General features: G+C 46.2%; 1 protein-coding gene across 1 annotated transcript in view; it reads left to right on the top strand.

The window, feature by feature from the left end:
- LOC115465270 (CD209 antigen-like protein C) overlaps window positions 1-8299 on the top strand; it is an 82070-nt gene extending 73771 nt beyond the window's left edge. Inside the window, exon 8 of the mRNA XM_030195670.1 lies at window positions 7892-8299. Coding sequence (XP_030051530.1) covers window positions 7892-8039 — 148 coding nt within the window. The 3' untranslated portion in view covers window positions 8040-8299. The remainder of the gene's footprint in view (window positions 1-7891) is intronic.
- Window positions 8300-20321: the final 12022 nt, after the last annotated feature.

Here is a 20321-nt window from a genome sequence, read left to right as displayed (position 1 = left end):
ATTTTTCAAATGATCTGTCACATGAAAAATATGTGCCGGCGCCATCGGCAGTCCGCTCTTTGCTCCTCCGACGCCTCTCCACTCCCCCACCAATGCTAGAACCTAGGTACGTTTCTGTCACCCAGTCAAAAAAATCAATCAGATTCGTCTGACACAACCTGCCTCTAGTGAAGCCATGGTGCCTCGTGTCCTGCATCCCATTCAATTCGAGAAATCTCACAATTCTCCGCTTTAGAAGCGTTTCCATTAGTTTACTCGTCACCGAGGTTAGACTGACGGGTCTGTAATTCCCAACCTCCTCCTTACTTCCACTCTTGTGCAATGGAACTACATTCACCCTTCTCCAGTCCTCTGGCACCATTCCAGCCTCTAAGGAAGCATTGAAGAAGTCAGTCAGTGGAGCTGCCAGAACTTCTCCGAGTTCCTTGAGCACCCTCGGGTGTATCCCACCAGGCCCCATTGCTTTGTCTACTTTTAGTTTAGCTAGCTCCTCACGAACACTGTCCTCCAAAAATCTATCATACATCCATCTCCTTTTATATTTGTTTTCTGTGGTCCTACCCATAGGAGCTGACTCTGTGAGTGCTGTGGGGCTTGAGCACCCCCAATATTGAAAAAATTCCTTCTATATGTCCAGGAAGGGGTTATTTCCATTAGGCTTAGCACCCCCAATAATTCTGAAAAGTTGGCTCCTATGGTCCTACCCCCAGCCTTTCATCCATGAACACAGAACAGAAAGCAGTTCAGCTTTATCCTTATCATCTTCCACTTATTCCTCCCCTTCTGCTTTGAGCCTCACAATGCTATTTTGGCATTTGCTCCTGTCACTTACATATCTGAAAAACGTCTTATCCCTCAAGTGTACCATATTAGCAATCTTTTCTTCCATTTGCTTCTTCGCTTTCCTGACAGCTTTTCCAGCTTCTCTTAGCTGATCTAGGTATTCTGGCCCGTCTTCTTCTACTACTACTACTATTTGACATTTCTAAAGCGCTACTAGGGTTACACAGCGCTGTACAATTTAACATAGAAGGACAGTCCCTGCTCAAAGGAGCTTACAATCTAAAGGACAAATGTACAGTCAGTCAAATAGGGGCAGTCTAGGTTTCCTGAACGGTATAAAGGTTAGGTGCCGAAGGCAACATTGAAGAGGTGGGCTTTGAGCAAGGATTTGAAGATGGGTAGGGAGGGGGCTTGGCGTAAGGGCTCAAGCATAGGGTGAGGCGAGGCAGAATGAGCGGAACCTGGAGTTGGCGATGATGGAGAAGGGTACTGAGAGGAGGGATTTATCCTGTGAACGGAGGTTACGGGCGGGAATGTAAGGGGAGATGAGGGTAGAAAGATAGTGAGGGGCAGCAGACTGAGTGCATTTGTAGGTAAGAAGGAGAAGCTTGAATTGAATGCGGTATCTGATTGGAAGCCAGTGAAGTGACCTGAGGAGAGGGGTGATATATCGGTTCAGGAGGGCCCGTCTTCTTCTTTCTGAGTCGTTTTATAACGTGTGAAGGCTGACCTCCTTTCCCTTACCTTTTCAGCTACTACATTCGAGAACCAGAGTGGTCTTCTTTTCCTCTCTCCTTTATGTAATTTATTAGTTCCATTCAGTCTTGTCCACTGCTGCTGTTCTTCCTTCAGCTGTTCCCATCCTGTTAACTCTTCCTTGAGAAATTCCCCCATCTCTGCAAAGTTAGTTCTTTTGAAATCCAGGAGGGCCTTCAATCTCGAATAAGCCCTCTCCTCTGTCTTAATATTGAACCACAGCATTCGGAGATCACTAGACGTCAAATGATGCTAATGTTATTCATACATTATAGTGATAGTGAGGAATACTGCACTGAAGCTCCTGTTCCTGTTATCACCACTGGAATCTTTTACAGAGTTCAGTCCATGGATGTAAAATGAGCCACTCCAGATTTTGCAATTAACTAAACAACTGCACTTTTTTTTTTTTATTGTATTTCCACACAAACATCTTCAATGTCAGAATCTCACAGTGTGGAGGCAAAAATAACACAGCCAGTCTCAAAGCCAAGCGAATCCTGAGATTCTTAGCAGCAAAATTAAATACAGTTCTAGTCAAGAAGAGCCGTCCTTTCTTTTCTCCAACTGGGGTTCAAGCTTAACGCCAAAGGCATTACCCTTATGCGTCATTTGACCAGCAGTCCCAATGAATGGAGGAGTGGCCTAGTGGTTAGGGTGGTGGACTTTGGTCCTGGGGAACTGAGGAACTGAGTTGGATTCCCACTTCAGGCACAGGCAGCTCCTTGTGACTCTGGGCAAGTCACTTAACCCTCCATTGCCCCATGTAAGCCGCATTGAGCCTGCCATGAGTGGGAAAGCGCAGGGTACAAATGTAACAAAAATAAAATAGATACTATTGGAGATTCTACATGGAATGTTGCTACTATTGGAGATTCTACATGGAATGTTGCTATTTCATGTAGAAGGCTGCGCAGGCTTCTGTTTCTGTGAGTCTGACGTCCTGAACGTACGTGCAGGACGTCAGACTCACAGAAGCAGAAGCCTGCGCGGCCACATTGGTGATCTGCAAGGGCCGACTTCTCTAGTGGAATAGCAACATTCCATGTAGAATCTCAAAGAGTAGCAACAGTGGAGGAGTGGCCTAGTGGTTAGGGTGGTGGACACTTTGGTCCTGGGGAACTGAGGAACTGAGTTCGATTCCCACTTCAGGCACAGGCAGCTCCTTGTGACTCTGGGCAAGTCACTTAACCCTCCATTGCCCCATGTAAGCCGCATTGAGCCTGCCATGAGTGGGAAAGCGCAGGGTACAAATGTAACAAAAATAAAATAGATACTATTGGAGATTCTACATGCAACATTGCTACTATTGGAGATTCTACATGGAATGTTGCTACTATTGGAGATTCTACATGGAATGCTTTGAGATTCTACATGTAGAAGGCTGCGCAGGCTTCTGTTTCTGTGAGTCTGACGTGCAGGACGTCAGACTCACAGAAGCAGAAGCCTGCGCGGCCACATTGGTGATCTGCAAGGGCCGACTTCTACATGGAATGTTGCTAGTGAGACTCTGGGCAAATCACTTAACCCTCTATTGCCCCATGTAAGCCGCATTGAGCCTGCCATGAGTGGGAAAGCACAGGGTACAAATGTAACAAAAAGAAAATAGATACTATTGGAGATTGTACATGGAATGTTGCTACTCTGAGATTCTACATGGAATGTTGCTACTATTGGAGATTCTACATGGAATGTTGCTATTCCACTAGCAACATTCCATGTAGAAGGCTGCGCAGGCTTCTGTTTCTGTGAGTCTGACGTCCTGCACATACGTGCAGGACGTCAGACTCACAGAAGCAGAAGCCTGCGCGGCCACATTGGTGATCTATAAGGGCCGACTTCTACATGGAATGTTGCTAGTGGAATCTCAAATAGTAGCAACAGTGCAGGAGTGGCCTAGTGGTTAGGGTGGTGGACTTTGGTCCTGAGGAACTGAGTTCGATTCCCACTTCAGGAAAAGGCAGCTCCTTGTGACTCTGGGCAAGTCACTTAACCCTCCATTGCCCCATGTAAGCCGCATTGAGCCTGCCATGAGTGGGAAAGCGCAGGGTACAAATGTAACAAAAATAAAATAGATACTATTGGAGATTCTACATGGAATGTTGCTACTCTTTGAGATTCTACACGGAATGTTGCTACTATTGGAGATTCTACATGGAATGTTGCTATTCCACTAGCAATATTCCATGTAGAAGGCAGCGCAGGCTTCTGTTTCTGTGAGTCTGACGTCCTGCACGTACAGAAGCCTGCGCAGCCTTCTACATGGAATGTTGCTAGTGGAATAGCAACATTCCATGTAGAATCTCCAATAGTATCTATTTTATTTTTGTTACATTTGTACCCTGCGCTTTCCCACTCATGGCAGGCTCAATGCGGCTTACATGGGGCAATGGAGGGTTAAGTGACTCACAGAAGCAGAAGCCTGCACGGCCACATTGGTGATCTGCAAGGGCCGACTTCTACATGGAATGTTGCTAGTGGAATAGCAATATTCCATATAGAATCTCAAATAGTAGCAACAGTGGAGGAGTGGCCTAGTGGTTAGGGTGGTGGACTTTGGTCCTGGGGAACTGAGGAACTGAGTTTGATTCCCACTTCAGGCACAGGCAGCTCCTTGTGACTCTGGGCAAGTCATTTAACCCTCCATTGCCCCATGTAAGCTGCATTGAGCCTGCCATGAGTGGGAAAGCGCAGGGTACAAATGTAACAAAACAAAAAAAAACACAGCAAGGTTTCATGGGGCTCACCCCCTTAGTGTCACTTTTTAGCTTCTTACTGGCTTCCTTTTCCTTTGTGGACCTTCCCCTGGGAATCTCAGCCCTAGACCTGCTTCTGGCATGCAGAGAACAGGCTTTTCTAGCCCTGGATGTTAGCTGACCAATCCTTCCGCAGCTGTCTTCCTTCTCGAAGGAAGGGTTTTTATAAGTCAGGCATGCCTCCTAGGCTTCAGAGCTCCACCCTAGCCTGATTCTGATTGGCTTAGCCTTTCTGCGCCTCGATTGGAGGACAGGCTGTGCACTCCAACTCCCAGGATTCTTGGGCGCTCTGTTCCTTCCCAGGTTCAAGCTATCTCCTACCTGAAGTTGCACTGCAACTGCCCCTCCCCCAGTCCTGGCTGCTGCAGGGGATTCTCAGGCAGATGCCGCTTTTATCAGGTAAAAGGGTTTATTTCTCTATTATCTAGTCCTGATTTCCATGATTGGTCCTCCTTTATTCTTCCTCTTACTCACTGCTGTCATCTGAACCTATTGAGTGTTAGAAACCTCCCCCTTCCTGCAGCCAGTCCAGGTTTCTCATCTGAACCTGGAGTTCCAGACCTGCCCTGCAGATCTCCTGGGGATAATCCTGTAGTGAGAAGGCAATGGGGATACAAGGATGTGGTCTTATTCATGACGGTAGCCAAGACCCATTCCGGATTTTACTTCCATTGACAGCAATGGAAGTAGAACCCGGACTACCTCAATCTGTCCCTCCTTTTTCTGGACGTTATTTATTACCAAGTGCAAAGTGATGCAAGTGGGAAAGAGGAACCTGAATTACAGCTATGCCATGCAAGGTTCCGCGTTAGGAGTCGCGGACCAAGAAAGGGATCTAGGTGTCATCGTGGATAAGACATTGAAAACTTCTGCTCAGTGTGCTGCGGCGGCTAAGAAAGCACACAGAATGTTGAGTATTATTAGGAAAGGGATGGAAAACAAACACGAGGATGTTATAATGCCGTTGTATCGCTCCATGGTGAGACCGCACCTCGAGTATTGTGTTCAGTTCTGGTCGCTGCACCTCAAAGAAGATATAAAGGAATTGGAGAAGGTGCAGAGAAGGGTGATGAAAATGGTAAAAGGGATGGGAGGACTTCCCTATAAGGAAAGGCTAAGACGGTTAGGGCTCTTCAGCTTGGAGAAGAGGCAACTGAGGGGTGATATGATAGAAGTCTACAAGATAATGAGCGGAGTAGAGCGGACAGACTTGAAGTGTTTGTTTACACTTTCTAACAATAATAGAACCAGGGGACACAAGATGAAGCTAGAACGTGGTAGATTTAAAACAGATAGGAAAAAAATTTTCTTTACTCAGCGTGTAGGTAGACTCTGGAACTCGTTGCCAGAGAATGTAGTGACAGCAGTTGGCCTTGCTGAGTTTAAAGGGGGTTTGGACAGATTTCTGAGGTAAAAGTCCATTGAACATTATTAATTTTTTTTTTGGGGGGGTGGGGGTTGCCAGGTTCTTGAAGCCTGGATTGGCCACTGTCAGAAACAGGATGCTGGGCTTGATGGACCCTTGGTCTTTTCCCAGTATGACGGTGCTTATGTTCTTATGTTCTAATTCCCACTCTGTCTAGATTAGTATACAAACTAACTCAGTTGAAATGATTCAGTAATATTGATGGTAAATCTTGAGCATAAACATTGAAATTCTCGGTGACCTCAGCGGTGTCACGTACTAATGTAATTTACTAGCAGTATATTCGGTACACCCAACTGACAATTTTTTGTTTAGTCCAAAGTTAATCTGCAGATTTTAAGATAATTATTTAATACTCGTCATCTTAAGAGTTGTCGGACAGGGGGCATTATGTCAGACACGCATGTCTCATCACCACGGGCTTTCTCAAGGACTATCCCCTGAAATGTATAAGTCACTGTATGAGAATCATCACTTATTATTCCCACACAGAAAACATCCAATTCTGCCTATCTTACCCATAGCTGTCTCCAGCGCCAGCTTAAAAAGATAGCACCCCCTCCCAAAAAAAATACCAGTGTGAGGGAGTCTATAGGAATTAGTGCTACCCACTCCCTCACAAATACAGAGCCATCTTAAGAGGCGGGACCTAGGGCAAGCAAAGGGTGACTCAGCAAGAACAGGACAGGGAGGGCGTGGTCAAGGCAGGATAAAAACCCTCAACACAGATAAGTCAGGGAGGCCCAGAGGAGAGAGGAGAAGCCTTCACCCCATGCCTTGTCTGCTGCAGAGGCTCTACTCAGGTAGGTTCAGTTTATCCTGGACCCTGCTGAACTGTATTCTTGGAACTAAAGACTGTCTATGCCTAAATGTGCTGAATACTGATATACAGCAACATGGAGACAGTCAAAGTACAAATGTCACAATCAACAAAAAACAGCACCAAGATTTAGGGACTTTATTTCATGGACCTGACACGGGCCGTGTTTCTCTGCACAGCACCTGCATCAGGAGTCATTTGAAAATGTTAAAGGTTAAAACAAATAAGAGGAAATATTTTGTCACTCAACGAATAGTTAAGCTCTGGAACTCTTTGCAGGAGGATGTGGTAACAGCGGTTAGGGCAGTGGCGTACCAAGGGGGGGGCAGTGGGGGCGGTCCGCCCCGGGTGCACGCCGCTTGGGGGGGGTGCCGCACGCCGGTCAGCGTAGTTGGTTTCCAAGCTCCCTCTGCCCCGGAACAGGAAGTAACCTGTTCCGGGGCAGAGGGAGCATGGAAACCAACAACGCTGATGGCGCGCAGCACCCCCCCCAGTGGCGTGCACCCGGGGGGGGTCTTTCGCCGGGGTGGGGGGGTGTCCCTTCGCCGGGGGGGGGGGTCGTGCTGCACGGGGGGGGCGCTGCACCCGGGGGGACGGGGCGCATCGGCGATCTGCCCTGGGTGTCAGCGCCCCTCGGAACGCCACTGGGTTAGGGTATCTGGATTTTAAAAAGGTTTGGACAAGTTCCTGGAGGAAAATATATGGAAGCCGCTGCTTGCCCTGGGACTAGTGCACATCGTAGCCTTGCCGGGGGGGGGGGGGGGGGAGAAGGAGAGAGAGAGAAAACGAGAACTTTATATATGTATACAGACTTATGTACACAGACTAGTTTTTCCTGTTTGTTTGTCCCAACCTGTGAAGGGGACAGGTCACCCATTTCCCTACACATAAATAAATTGATTTTTTTTTTTTGTTTGTTTGACCTTCCAACTTTTGTGTGGCTGTGTTTTCAAGGCTCTTAAGCCTATTATTGCTCTCACAATTACAACCAGCTTCAGCTTCCGTATGATTACCGAGGATCTCACTGCCCAGTGGTTTCACAGATTAGGAGGAAGAGGGTTGTCCAGGGTTGATACTTTTGCTGATGGGGAGCAGGTAAAACAATTGTTACAACTGGGGGTGTCTGTAGAAGGGGTCTGGTGGGGCAGGGGAGGGTGCTAGAGAGTGTTTAGGGAGCCCATGAATATCATTATCTTTGGGATAATTCTTCTATTGACTGGTAAACTCTATCACGTCTAGTCCAGAATGAAGAATCGGGTTTTCTGTCATCCGTAGAGTCATTCAGAGTGTGCATTCTGTAGCTGGAAACAGTTTTTCTTATTCTTTTTTGGGGTGTTTTTGTTCCTTCAGAGCTTGGGGCGCAGGTGAGCCAAATAATGCCGGTACCCTGCGAGGGGAAGACTGTGTGGAGGTGATCGGCTACGGGACCTGGAACGACGGGCCCTGCACTGCTATGCAGAATTTCATCTGTGAGAAGCCTCTGCTGACACTTTTCTAGCTTCTGCAAGCCACCCCTCTCACCTGTGCACCATTTAACCAACCCTGCCTTGATTTGAACTCAGGACTCAGTGGACTTAAACAGTACATGGACATCCCAACTTGTTCTCAGAACAGAAAACAGCTGCCTTAGCTTCAGGAAGAGGCTAAAAACCTCTCTCTTGCCAAAGACTCTCCATAACAGTCCATTGACTTCTACCTCCTAGTGTCATCCATTATCCTTTCCTTAATGTTTTTGGTCTCATGCAATTACATCAATGGTCTCTAATTGTTCTCATATCTCACACTAACATTATTGGCTTTTGTCTCACCTAGAATGTAAACCGCACTGAACCCTGGAAAGGGGATATTAGCGGTATACAAGAATTGATTTGATTTGATTCTCTACGTTGTGGTGTGGTTGGTTTAGCTGTGAAGGGCTGACAGATAATAGAAGCAGTGGGAACAGCTGCATTCTGGGAGATGTAGTACAGCTAACCCAGGCATTCCTTAAGACCTGATTAGAGAGGTGTGGTAGCCGTGTTAATCCACTTTTACAGGTAATCAATAGAAATAAAACAAAATAAAACGTGAAATAAAATAAGATGATACCTTTTTTATTGGACATAACTTAATACATTTCTTGATTAACTTTCAGAGGTTGCCCTTCTTCGTCAGATCGGAAATAAGCAAATGTTGGTAGATGACAGTATATATAAGTGAAACATCAAAGCATTTCACTGACAGTCTAACAGGATGGGGGTGGATAGATATGCATGGAGACAGGAGGGTGACAAACAGAGCAATACAACTTTATGTTTTATAATGGGCTAGAAAACCCAGATCTTTGTTAAGTCCTGTCTGGTGGGTGTCAAAATATTTAATCATTCTGACTTCAATGGTCTTACGTTCCTGTATTGTTTTAAAGTTACCTTTCAGGATCCTTACCATAAAATCACTGGTACAGTGTCTTGGTTTTGTAAAGTGCTGCCGACAGGTGTGACATCTTTATTGGTATTAGATATCACACCTGTGGGGTAGCACTTTACAAAACCAGAACACTGTACCAATGATTTCATGGTAAGAACTTAAAAGGGAACTTTAAAACAATACAGGAACGTAAGACCTTTGAAGTCAGAATGATTAAATAATTTGTAACCCACCAGACAGGACTTAAGATCTGGGTTTTCTAGCCCATTATAAACTATAAAACTGTACTGCTTTGACACCCTCCTGTCTCCATGCATATCTCCCTTTCCCTCATCCACCCGACTCTTCCTGTCTCTCACCTATCCACCCCCATCCTGTTAGACTGTCACTGAAATGCTTTGATGTTTCACTTATATATACTGTCACCTACCAACATTTGCTTATTTCCGATCTGACGAAGAAGGGCAACCTTCGAAAGCTAATCAAGAAATGTATTAAGTTAGGTATCATCTTATTTTCTTTTCCAGGTTTTATTTTGTTTTATTTCTATTGATTACCTTTAAGACCTGATAAAACAGACCTTAAGCTTCTAATATGCAAACAGGAAGTAGCAGTGTTTAAGAGATTAGAGAAGAGAAGCAGGTTAGGCGAAGGCTGAGCTCTGATGTATTAGTACCGGCATTAGAAAACTGAGCTTATACCTACAGCCAGGCTCTCCATGTATTAGGTATTTGGGGAGACTGGGGGCTTCAAGCAGCTTCTTTTCTGTTTCCATTTTGTTATCATTTGTACACCCTGTGGAATTATGGGCTGAAATGAAAAATGATGAAATTATTCAAAAGCATTGCTACAATATTTTACACAATATATCAAATAGATTAATAGAATAGTAGTGTATGTCTGTATTGCTTCAGGAGTGAGAGCCTCACAATGTGTGTGTGTGTGTTGGTGTGTTGTTTCAGGAGTGAGAGCATCACAGTATGTGTGTGTTGGTGTGTTGCTTTAGGGGTGAGGGCCTCGCAGTGTGTGTGTGTTGGTGTGTTGCTTCACAGTGTGTGTGTTGGTGTGTTCATAAGTACATAAGCATCGCCATGCTGGGACAGACCAAGGGTCCATCGAGCCCAGCACCCTGTCACCGACAGCGGCAAGAAGAACAAGCAATTTGTCCCGCCCATCCTAGAAATACTGTATTCCCTCGTCCATTCAACAACATTCTATGGCTTTTTCCTCCAGGAAGCCGTCCAACCCTTTTTTGAAGTCCGCTAAGTTAACCGCCTTAACCACCTTTTCCGGCAGCGAATTCCAGAGTTTAACTATGCGTTGAGTGAAGAAAATTTTCCTCCGATTCGTTTTAAATTTACCACACTGCAGCTTCATCGCATGCCCCCTTGTCCTAGTATTTTTGGAAATTGCAAACAGACACTCCACATCGACCTGGTCCGTTCCACTCATTATCTAATAGACCTCTATCATATCTCCCCTCAGCCGCCTTTTCTCCAAGCTGAAGAGCCCCAGCCTCTTCAGCCTATCCTGATAGGGAAGCCGTCCCATCCCCTGTATCATCTTTGTCGCCCTTCTCTGCACCTTTTCCAATTCCACTATTTCTTTTTTGAGGTGCGGCGACCAGAATTGAACACAATACTTGAGGTGCGGTCACACCATGGAGCGATACAACGGCAGAATAATATCCTTATTTTTGTTTTCCATCCCTTTCCTAATGATACCCAACATTCTATTTGCTTTCCTAGCCGCAGCAGCACTTTGAGCAGAAGTTTTCAACGTATCATCAACGAGGACACCTAGATCCCTTTCTCGGTCCGTGACTCCCAACGCTGAACCTTGCATGACGTAGTTATAGTTTGGGTTCCTCTTTCCCACATGCATCACTTTGCACTTGTTCACATTAAACGTCAGGAGTGAGAGGCACACAGTATGTGTGTGTGTGTGTGTGTGTGTGTGTTGTGGTGTATTGCTCCAGGCCACTCGGTGTTTGTGTGTTGTTTCAGGAGTGAAGGCCTCAAAGTCTATGTGTGTTGGTGTGTTGCTTCAGGAGTGAGAGGCACACAGTGTGTGTGTTGTGGTGTATTGCTCCAGGCCACTCGGTGTTTGTGTGTTGTTTCAGGAGTGAAGGCCTCAAAGTCTATGTGTGTTGGTGTGTTGCTTCAGGAGTGAGAGGCACACAGTGTGTGTGTGTGTGTGTGTGTGTTGTGGTGTATTGCTCCAGGCCACTCGGTGTTTGTGTGTTGTTTCAGGAATGAAGGCCTCAAAGTCTATGTGTGTTGGTGTGTTGCTTCAGGAGTGAGAGGCACACAGTGTGTGTGTTGTGGTGTATTGCTCCAGGCCACTCGGTGTTTGTGTGTTGTTTCAGGAGTGAAGGCCTCAAAGTCTGTATGTGTTGGTGTGTTGCTTCAGGAGTGAGAGGCACACAGTGTGTGTGTGTGTGTGTGTGTGTTGTGGTGTATTGCTCCAGGCCACTCGGTGTTTGTGTGTTGTTTCAGGAGTGAAGGCCTCAAAGTCTATGTGTGTTGGTGTGTTGCTTCAGGAGTGAGAGGCACACAGTGTGTGTGTGTGTGTGTGTGTTGTGGTGTATTGCTCCAGGCCACTCGGTGTTTGTGTGTTGTTTCAGGAGTGAAGGCCTCAAAGTCTATGTGTGTTGGTGTGTTGCTTCAGGAGTGAGAGGCACACAGTGTGTGTGTTGTGGTGTATTGCTCCAGGCCACTCTGTGTTTGTGTGTTGTTTCAGGAGTGAAGGCCTCAAAGTCTGTGTGTGTTGGTGTGTTGCTTCAGGAGTGAGAGGCACACAGTGTGTGTGTGTGTGTGTGTGTGTTGTGGTGTATTGCTCCAGGCCACTCGGTGTTTGTGTGTTGTTTCAGGATTGAAGCCTCAAAGTCTATGTGTGTTGGTGTGTTGCTTCAGGAGTGAGAGGCACACAGTGTGTGTGTGTGTGTGTGTGTGTGTGTGTGTGTGTGTGTGTGTTGTGGTGTATTGCTCCAGGCCACTCGGTGTTTGTGTGTTGTTTCAGGAGTGAAGGCCTCAAAGTCTGTATATGTTGGTGTGTTGCTTCAGGAGTGAGAGGCACACAGTGTGTGTGTGTGTGTGTGTGTGTGTGTTGTGGTGTATTGCTCCAGGCCACTCGGTGTTTGTGTGTTGTTTCAAGAGTGAAGGCCTCAAAGTCTATGTGTGTGTGTGTGTTGCTTCAGGAGTGAGAGGCACACAGTGTGTGTGTGTGTGTGTGTTGTGGTGTATTGCTCCAGGCCACTCGGTGTTTGTGTGTTGTTTCAGGAGTGAAGGCCTCAAAGTCTATGTGTGTTGGTGTGTTGCTTCAGGAGTGAGAGGCACACAGTGTGTGTGTTGTGGTGTATTGCTCCAGGCCACTCGGTGTTTGTGTGTTGTTTCAGGAGTGAAGGCCTCAAAGTCTGTGTGTGTTGGTGTGTTGCTTCAGGAGTGAGAGGCACACAGTGTGTGTGTGTGTGTGTGTGTGTGTGTGTGTGTTGTGGTGTATTGCTCCAGGCCACTCGGTGTTTGTGTATTGTTTCAGGAGTGAAGGCCTCAAAGTCTATGTGTGTTGGTGTGTTGCTTCAGGAGTGAGAGGCACACAGTGTGTGTGTTGTGGTGTATTGCTCCAGGCCACTCGGTGTTTGTGTGTTGTTTCAGGAGTGAAGGCCTCAAAGTCTGTGTGTGTTGGTGTGTTGCTTCAGGAGTGAGAGGCACACAGTGTGTGTGTGTGTGTGTGTGTGTGTGTGTGTGTGTGTGTGTTGTGGTGTATTGCTCCAGGCCACTCGGTGTTTGTGTGTTGTTTCAGGAGTGAAGGCCTCAAAGTCTATGTGTGTTGGTGTGTTGCTTCAGGAGTGAGAGGCACACAGTGTGTGTGTGTGTGTGTGTGTTGTGGTGTATTGCTCCAGGCCACTCGGTGTTTGTGTGTTGTTTCAGGAGTGAAGGCCTCAAAGTCTATGTGTGTTGGTGTGTTGCTTCAGGAGTGAGAGGCACACAGTGTGTGTGTTGTGGTGTATTGCTCCAGGCCACTCTGTGTTTGTGTGTTGTTTCAGGAGTGAAGGCCTCAAAGTCTGTGTGTGTTGGTGTGTTGCTTCAGGAGTGAGAGGCACACAGTGTGTGTGTGTGTGTGTGTGTTGTGGTGTATTGCTCCAGGCCACTCGGTGTTTGTGTGTTGTTTCAGGATTGAAGCCTCAAAGTCTATGTGTGTTGGTGTGTTGCTTCAGGAGTGAGAGGCACACAGTGTGTGTGTGTGTGTGTGTGTGTGTGTGTGTGTGTGTGTGTGTGTGTGTTGTGGTGTATTGCTCCAGGCCACTCGGTGTTTGTGTGTTGTTTCAGGAGTGAAGGCCTCAAAGTCTATGTGTGTTGGTGTGTTGCTTCAGGAGTGAGAGGCACACAGTGTGTGTGTGTGTGTGTGTGTGTGTTGTGGTGTATTGCTCCAGGCCACTCGGTGTTTGTGTGTTGTTTCAAGAGTGAAGGCCTCAAAGTCTATGTGTGTGTGTGTGTTGCTTCAGGAGTGAGAGGCACACAGTGTGTGTGTGTGTGTGTGTGTGTGTTGTGGTGTATTGCTCCAGGCCACTCGGTGTTTGTGTGTTGTTTCAGGAGTGAAGGCCTCAAAGTCTGTGTGTGTTGGTGTGTTGCTTCAGGAGTGAGAGGCACACAGTGTGTGTGTTGCTGCTGCATGCGTGAGAAGCTGAATATTACCAGGTACCACTTCTGAGCTGTCCTTTATCTCCCTCAACGTTGTTATATTTGATAGGCCATTTAAGGACAACCATTAAAGTGGATTACAAAATTAAAAAAAAAATAACATAATTAAGGCAATCAAGAAAAAGAACACCAACCAAATAGAAAGAAAAGGATCAAGATAAAAAACAAATAAGCATAGCAGCAATGAACACCCAAGCAGAACACAAAGAAAGGCCTGCTATGTCATCAGTGCCCCAGACCCCGGGATACCACACCACACCCTCCACCGGCTGAAAATGGAGGGAAAAAACTCCACTCAGAATATTAGGGAAAGGCCTCCTGAAAAAAAGTGCTATTTGAGCAGCCTCTTGAGAGGTCGGCAGCTGCTTCCAAAGCTGGAGACCCACCACAATGAACACTGAAATCCATCGTGAGACCAAGGAGACCTGAAGGAAGGAATGCACCAGCAGCTGGGACGAATGAGTGATGAAGGGGCATAAGAAACCAACTGACAGGCCAGAAATGAAGGAATTTTAAATACCAGCATTGAGATCTTAAAAGAAATGTGGAATCTCACAGACAACCAGTGTTCTATCTTCAACAAAGGGGGGGGAGTCCACATGACATGATGATAAAATTTGCACACCCTCTTTCTTCCCCTCCCCCTCCTCCGGACCTCAAAGGCAGCAGAAAGCAGACCAATCCCCCAACCTCTCTAGTTTCTGATTTGGTATTGGGCAAAAATATTGGTCAGGCCCTGATGCCAGTTCCCAACCCCATTCACTGCTCCTAACGTCCTCCATTCCTCTGCCTCTGGCCCTTGATACCGTCACCCCATCATTGCCATCTAGCCACACGGAAGGTCTACTTTCCTTTATAGAATACAACCATAGCAGGCCACCACTTAAACCAGCCATAGAACTCACTCCTAGACTACTAACATACATGCAAATTTATGCACATAAGTGTGTATCCTGCCCATGCTGTACCTAGGCTCCACCCATTTGGCACGCCCACCTTCAAACAACACAGCATCACATTTACATGGCATTTCATAATATAGACATAGCTTGAATATTGGCGTTTATACACATATGCTGGTATTGTGCTAATTTATGTGCATTCTTGACACCCAAATGTTGGCATAGCCTTATAGAATTACCTCCAGGGTGTCCTTGCCTTTCCCCTATAGATTCTCTCTCTCCTTTAGTGCCTCTCTCCATCAGGCTCCTCTCCCTTCTTAGTCCCCTCCCCTAGGCCACTCTTTCCCCACATCAACCATCCTTCCTGCCCCATCATGTCCCTTCTCTCCCTCAGATCTCTCTCCCCTCAGCACAGTCCATTGGTCCCCCTTTCTCATCTCCCTCAGGTCCTCTTCCTGCCTTAAGGGAGCCTTTTGTCTCCTATTGGTCCCCTCCCTCCCTCCTTCTCTTCATCATGTCCCCCTCCCCCTTAAGGCAGCCTCTTGTCTCCTCTTGGCCCCCTCCCTCCTTTTCTCTCCTCGGGTCCCCCTTCTCCCTTAAGGCAACCTCTTGGTCCCCTCCCTCCTTCACTTCCCTCAGATCCCCCCTTGAACCTGTGTCAGGGGGGTCGGGGGCACTGGATGTCCGCCAGACCTCCAGCCCCCATGTCGCTGGGGGGGGGTGTCAAGTTGGGGTTCCTGCTCCTGTGGGGGGGCATGAGCTGCTGCATTCAGGGGAATGGGGGGCCTGCTAGCATGCAAATGCATGTTGGATAGGGCTCAGCATTCCTCCCCAATGGTCTGCAAACCCTAACGCCAGCTCTGAGCTGGCGTAGGGTTTCCTGCGGCTAGCAGGCCAACCTTTGGCACACTGGTTGCTGATCATTGGGGAAGAATAGGTTTAGCATACATTTGCATGCTACTTGCGCTAAAAGTCCTGTTTTGCATGCAATTGCATGCTAATTGCGTTCAGAGCCCACAAGAGCGTTGTTTCACGCGCTCGGGGGCTCTGATCACGGGGCAGTAGCAAACGCAGGCGCTAGTATAGCGCTAACAGCCTCTAGCAGCTGCGTTTGCTTCTGATCATCGACCCATGGGTGATTCTTAACACAAAATTCACTCTGTGGATGCACAGGAAATGACAGAAAACCACATTTGAGAGATCTGAGTTTGTCTGTTCAGCCTCTCAGCTGCTTGATTAAACCCCTCTGCTGACTTCCTGGATTTCTTGGCAACTTTACATTGTTGAGATTTGCACACCGCCTACCTAACACGTAAAACCATGTATAAGAAATGTCCAAAGAACAGGAATGGATTTAATCAACAGGAGGAAACACAGAAGTAAATAAATAAATATGTCTTCCGTTTCCACTGAAAGGAAAGAAAGTTCTGCTCATTTCGTAGCTTGGCTGAATCACTGCAAACGCCCTCGCTCGAGTAGATCTGCAACGTATTAAAGACATTGAAGATAAACAAAGCCAACCCTGCTGACTTGAGCATATGGTTGACAACAGTGCTTGAAAAACTCCAAATGACTGAATTCCCCAAACCGTAAAAAGGAAACGGAGACATTTATTTATTTCAAGAATTTATTACTCACCTAGCTGCTGAAGGTTCAAGGCAAGTTACAGCGAACATCCAGAAGCACTGAAAGAGACAAACATGATATCAAAATCACAATAATTACATCAAAACACTAACACCCCTTCCCGATATTTAGTGTTATTTAACCGGCCAAGATAAACAGAGTTTGTGCCCTGTAGGAGGGGGAGGCAAAGAGATGTTGATCTATCCCCCCTTCAATCCGTTCAGAATGCTGCTGCACGTCTTATATTCCGCCAAAGGCGATATACTCATATCACCCCTCTCCTTAAATCACTTCATTGTCTTCAGATCAGATATCGCATACAATTCAAGCTCCTCCTCCTTACCTACAAATGCACTCAGTCTGCGGCTCCTCACTACCTCTCCATCCTCATCTCCCCCTATGTTCCCGCCCGCAACCTCCGCTCACAGGACAAAGCCCTTCTCTCAGTACCCTTCTCCACTACTGCCAACTCCAGGCTCCGCTCATTCTGCCTTGCCTCACCCTATGCCTGGAATAATCTTCCTTTACCCATACGCCATGCCCCCTCCCTACCCATCTTCAAATCTCTGCTTAAAACTCACCTCTTCTATGCTGCCTTCGGCGCCTAACCGCTCGAGAAATATAAAATGCCCCAATCTATCCACCCTATCAGATTAACTGTTCACTCGTCCTCTAGATTGTTCACTTGTCTTTAGTTTGTTCTCTTGTCTTTTAGATTGTAAGCTCTTTGAGCAGGGACTGTCCTTCTATGTTTGAATTGTACAGCGCTGCGTAACCCTAGTAGCGCTTTAGAAATGGTTGTTGTTGTTGTTGTTATGTTGGATTTGATTTTGTTGGGAAATTGGTTGCCTTCAAGCACCTGCTAAGTGACCTGAAGAAGGAGAAGGGGGATCCCATGTAAAAAAAAAAAAAAAATCTATTGGCTAAGAACAAGGAGAGAAACAGTAACTGAGAAGGGCGACAAAGATGATAGAGGGGATGGGACGGCTTCCCTATCAGGATAGGCTGAAGAGGCTGATGCTCTTCAGCTTGGAGAAAAGGCGGCTGAGGGGAGATATGATAGAGGTCTATAAGATAATGAGTGGAACGGAACAGGTAGATGTGGAGCGTCTGTTTACGCTTTCCAAGGACAAGAGGGCAAGTGATGAAGCTGCAGTGTGGTAAATTTAAAACAAATCAAGAGGAAAGTTTTATTCACTCAACGCGTAGTTAAACTCTGGAATTCGCTACTGGAAAAGGTGGTTAAGGCAGACTTAAAAAAAGGGTTGGACGGCTTCCTGAAGGAAAAAGCCATATAATGTTATTGAATGGGCGAGGAAATACAGTATCTCTAGGATAGGCGGGACAAATTGGTTGTTCTTTTGGCCGCTGTCAGTGACAGGGTGCTGGTGTCAATGGACCCTTGATCTGTCCCAGCATGGTGATGCTTATGTACTTATGTGTAGAAAAGCTCTGGGTGGGCAGTGGAGACCCTCAGCCCAGGAGCGCAGGATCAGGGCCAGGAGGTGCCCTTACTGTAGCCAGGGTGAACCAACGCAAAAGTCACCCTGGGTGGTGGTCAGACCACGAGGGACTGGACCTGAGATACAGAGAGGAGTACAGCCATTGGAAAACCATTTTTTGGGATAGGCAGGGACTGGAACTGTATAATGTGTCACAGTAAATACACCCCGAGGGAGGAGAATTCAGGAGTTTTCCTGGGGAATACTGGAAGGGCAATGATGGAGAGTTATGCAGTTGGAATGTTTCTGCGGTTTCAAGTTGAAGAATAAATTGTTTGAGTTTTAAGCCGCTGCCTGCAGAGTGCTCATTTTGGACTAGTCAGTGTATTGCTGTCCCCTCAAGACAGCCTATTTTAACCCCACAGGGGTTTTGGACCTTGACCTTTGTGTTCCTGGGGTAGAAGAGGGTAATCCCACCCGCTAACACTTTTTTTCCCCAGGTGGAAGCACCATGCGCCAATTGAGTGAGTGAGGGACGACAGATTCTGCCCTTCACGGGGGCTCGGACCCCGAACCCAGAAGCACCCAGGGAAAGGGGCGTTACACAGGTATAAATGCCAGCACCTGAGCAAGGCGTAGATCAAGTGTATTCTGTAACGATGCATGTAAATTCTGGCAATGTCCCCCTGAAATGTTTCTATTCTTGCCCCCTTGAAATGACGTGCTATAGGAGTTACACACAGATCGTTATAGAATCGGACGAGCGACCAATTAACTCCCAAAATTGGTTGATAGCAGCTAATTATTAGTGCCGATTGCCTCATTAGTCAATTCAGTTGCGTGTACAAATTGGCTATGCACGCTGATTTGCACACGTAACTTTAGTCGCCACATATAGGAATCCCGGAGAAAGTGTCCGAGGTCTAAATTTACAAAGTTTTAAGCGCAAACATGGCTTCACAAATGGTATTTTGCTTGTTCTGATGCTTCAGAAATGATATATTTATTTACTGTTCACATTTGATACACCATCATTCGCTAGGCATCAATGCAGTGCACACAACCAGCGAACAGCAGGATGACAAGAACTGGTAAACATAGGGACCCTTTTTGCTAAGCCATGTAGGCACCTACGTACGCCCAATGCACCTTCAAAATCTGCACCCTGGTTCACAAAATCATCTACGGAGAAGCCCCGAGTTACATGACAGACTTGATCGACTTACCAATTAGAAATGCATCCAAATCAACACAATCTTATCTAAATCTGCACTACCCAAGCTGCAAAGGACTTAAATACAAAACAACTTACGCATCTCGTTTTTCCTACATAAGCACACAACTGTGGAACGCATTACCAAAAGCCTTGAAAACGACATACGACCACCTAAACAACTTCTAGAAATCACTAAAAACCAACCCGTTTAAAAAGGCATACCCTACCGATCCAATTTAAATGCCTAATCTCTGCAACACAACCAAACTAAAGCACATAATGGACGTAACACAACTCTTCCGTTCTCCGATTCCCTAATGTGGCTGTGCCACATGAACTTGATCTTACCACAACATCACCCTGTATAAATAAAATAAAATAAATTCAGAGTTACCGCCCTGCTACCACATGGCCCAGGCAGTAATTTTGTATTTTACGCACGTCCGCTACGCGCACCGGACAATCATTTTTATTTTCTGGGATGTGGCGGAAACTGGGCAGTAATCATCATTCTATGTGTGTAGACGGTTACCGCGTGAGGCCTTACCGCTAAGTCAATGGGTGGCGGTAAGGTCTCAGGCCCAAAATGGACGCACACAATTTTTTATTTTGCCGCACATCCATTTTCGGCAAATATTTGAAAAAGTTCTTCTATGCAGGCGCGCTGAAAAATAGATCTGCGCACACCCAAAACACACGCCTACACTAGCGCAGCCCATTTTTCAGTGCACCTTAGTAAAACGACCCCATAAGAACTACAAAACCAACCAACACAATAGAAAGGGGTTGTGTAGCACAACAAAAATACTACATAAGTATTGCCATACTGGGGCAGACCAAAGGTTCATCAAGCCCAGTACCCTGTTTCCAACAGTGGCCAACCCAGGTCACAAATACTACTATCTTAATAGATGGAACTATAGACTCAAACCCTATCACGTATACTACCAATACGGAAGAGTCCTTTATCGAGAGAGAACTGTTCAAATATATTATTTATGCATCAAAATTCCAATCTTCTTTTACCAAGAGAGAAAAGACCTCAGTGGCTCAGGCTCTTATATCTACTATAAGAACCACGTGGAAGAACCTTACAAGGTTACCCACCATCCTTGGTCATAAAAACCCTCTTTCTATCTTGTTTTATATTTCACAACGTGACACAACTCTTACTATAAACACCTGCTTTTACAGTGTCAATATAACATCACTATAATTCAAACAACCAATAGGTATTGTAATCCTGTTAACAACTGCCTAGCTAAACTAGACTTCTTATTGAGCTTATCTTTAGCAGAACTGTACTATCTGAACTGTGTTCATGGGCTCTACGGAGCCGTCTGTTTCGCTAAAATTAGCTTCATCCGGAGCTGATGCCACAGTGCTTTATCACCGCGGTTCAAGAGCTAGCAACTTACTGTAAAGACATAACGAAATACAGCCTAAAAAAAATACATAAACTTAAATTTAATTTAACTCTCCACATTA

This window comes from Microcaecilia unicolor, chromosome 3 (genome assembly GCF_901765095.1).
Source record: "Microcaecilia unicolor chromosome 3, aMicUni1.1, whole genome shotgun sequence".
In the NCBI taxonomy this organism is placed as follows: domain Eukaryota; kingdom Metazoa; phylum Chordata; class Amphibia; order Gymnophiona; family Siphonopidae; genus Microcaecilia; species Microcaecilia unicolor.
The sequence above is the reverse complement of the archived record's forward strand: the minus strand, read 5'-3'. Positions and strand labels throughout refer to the sequence as shown.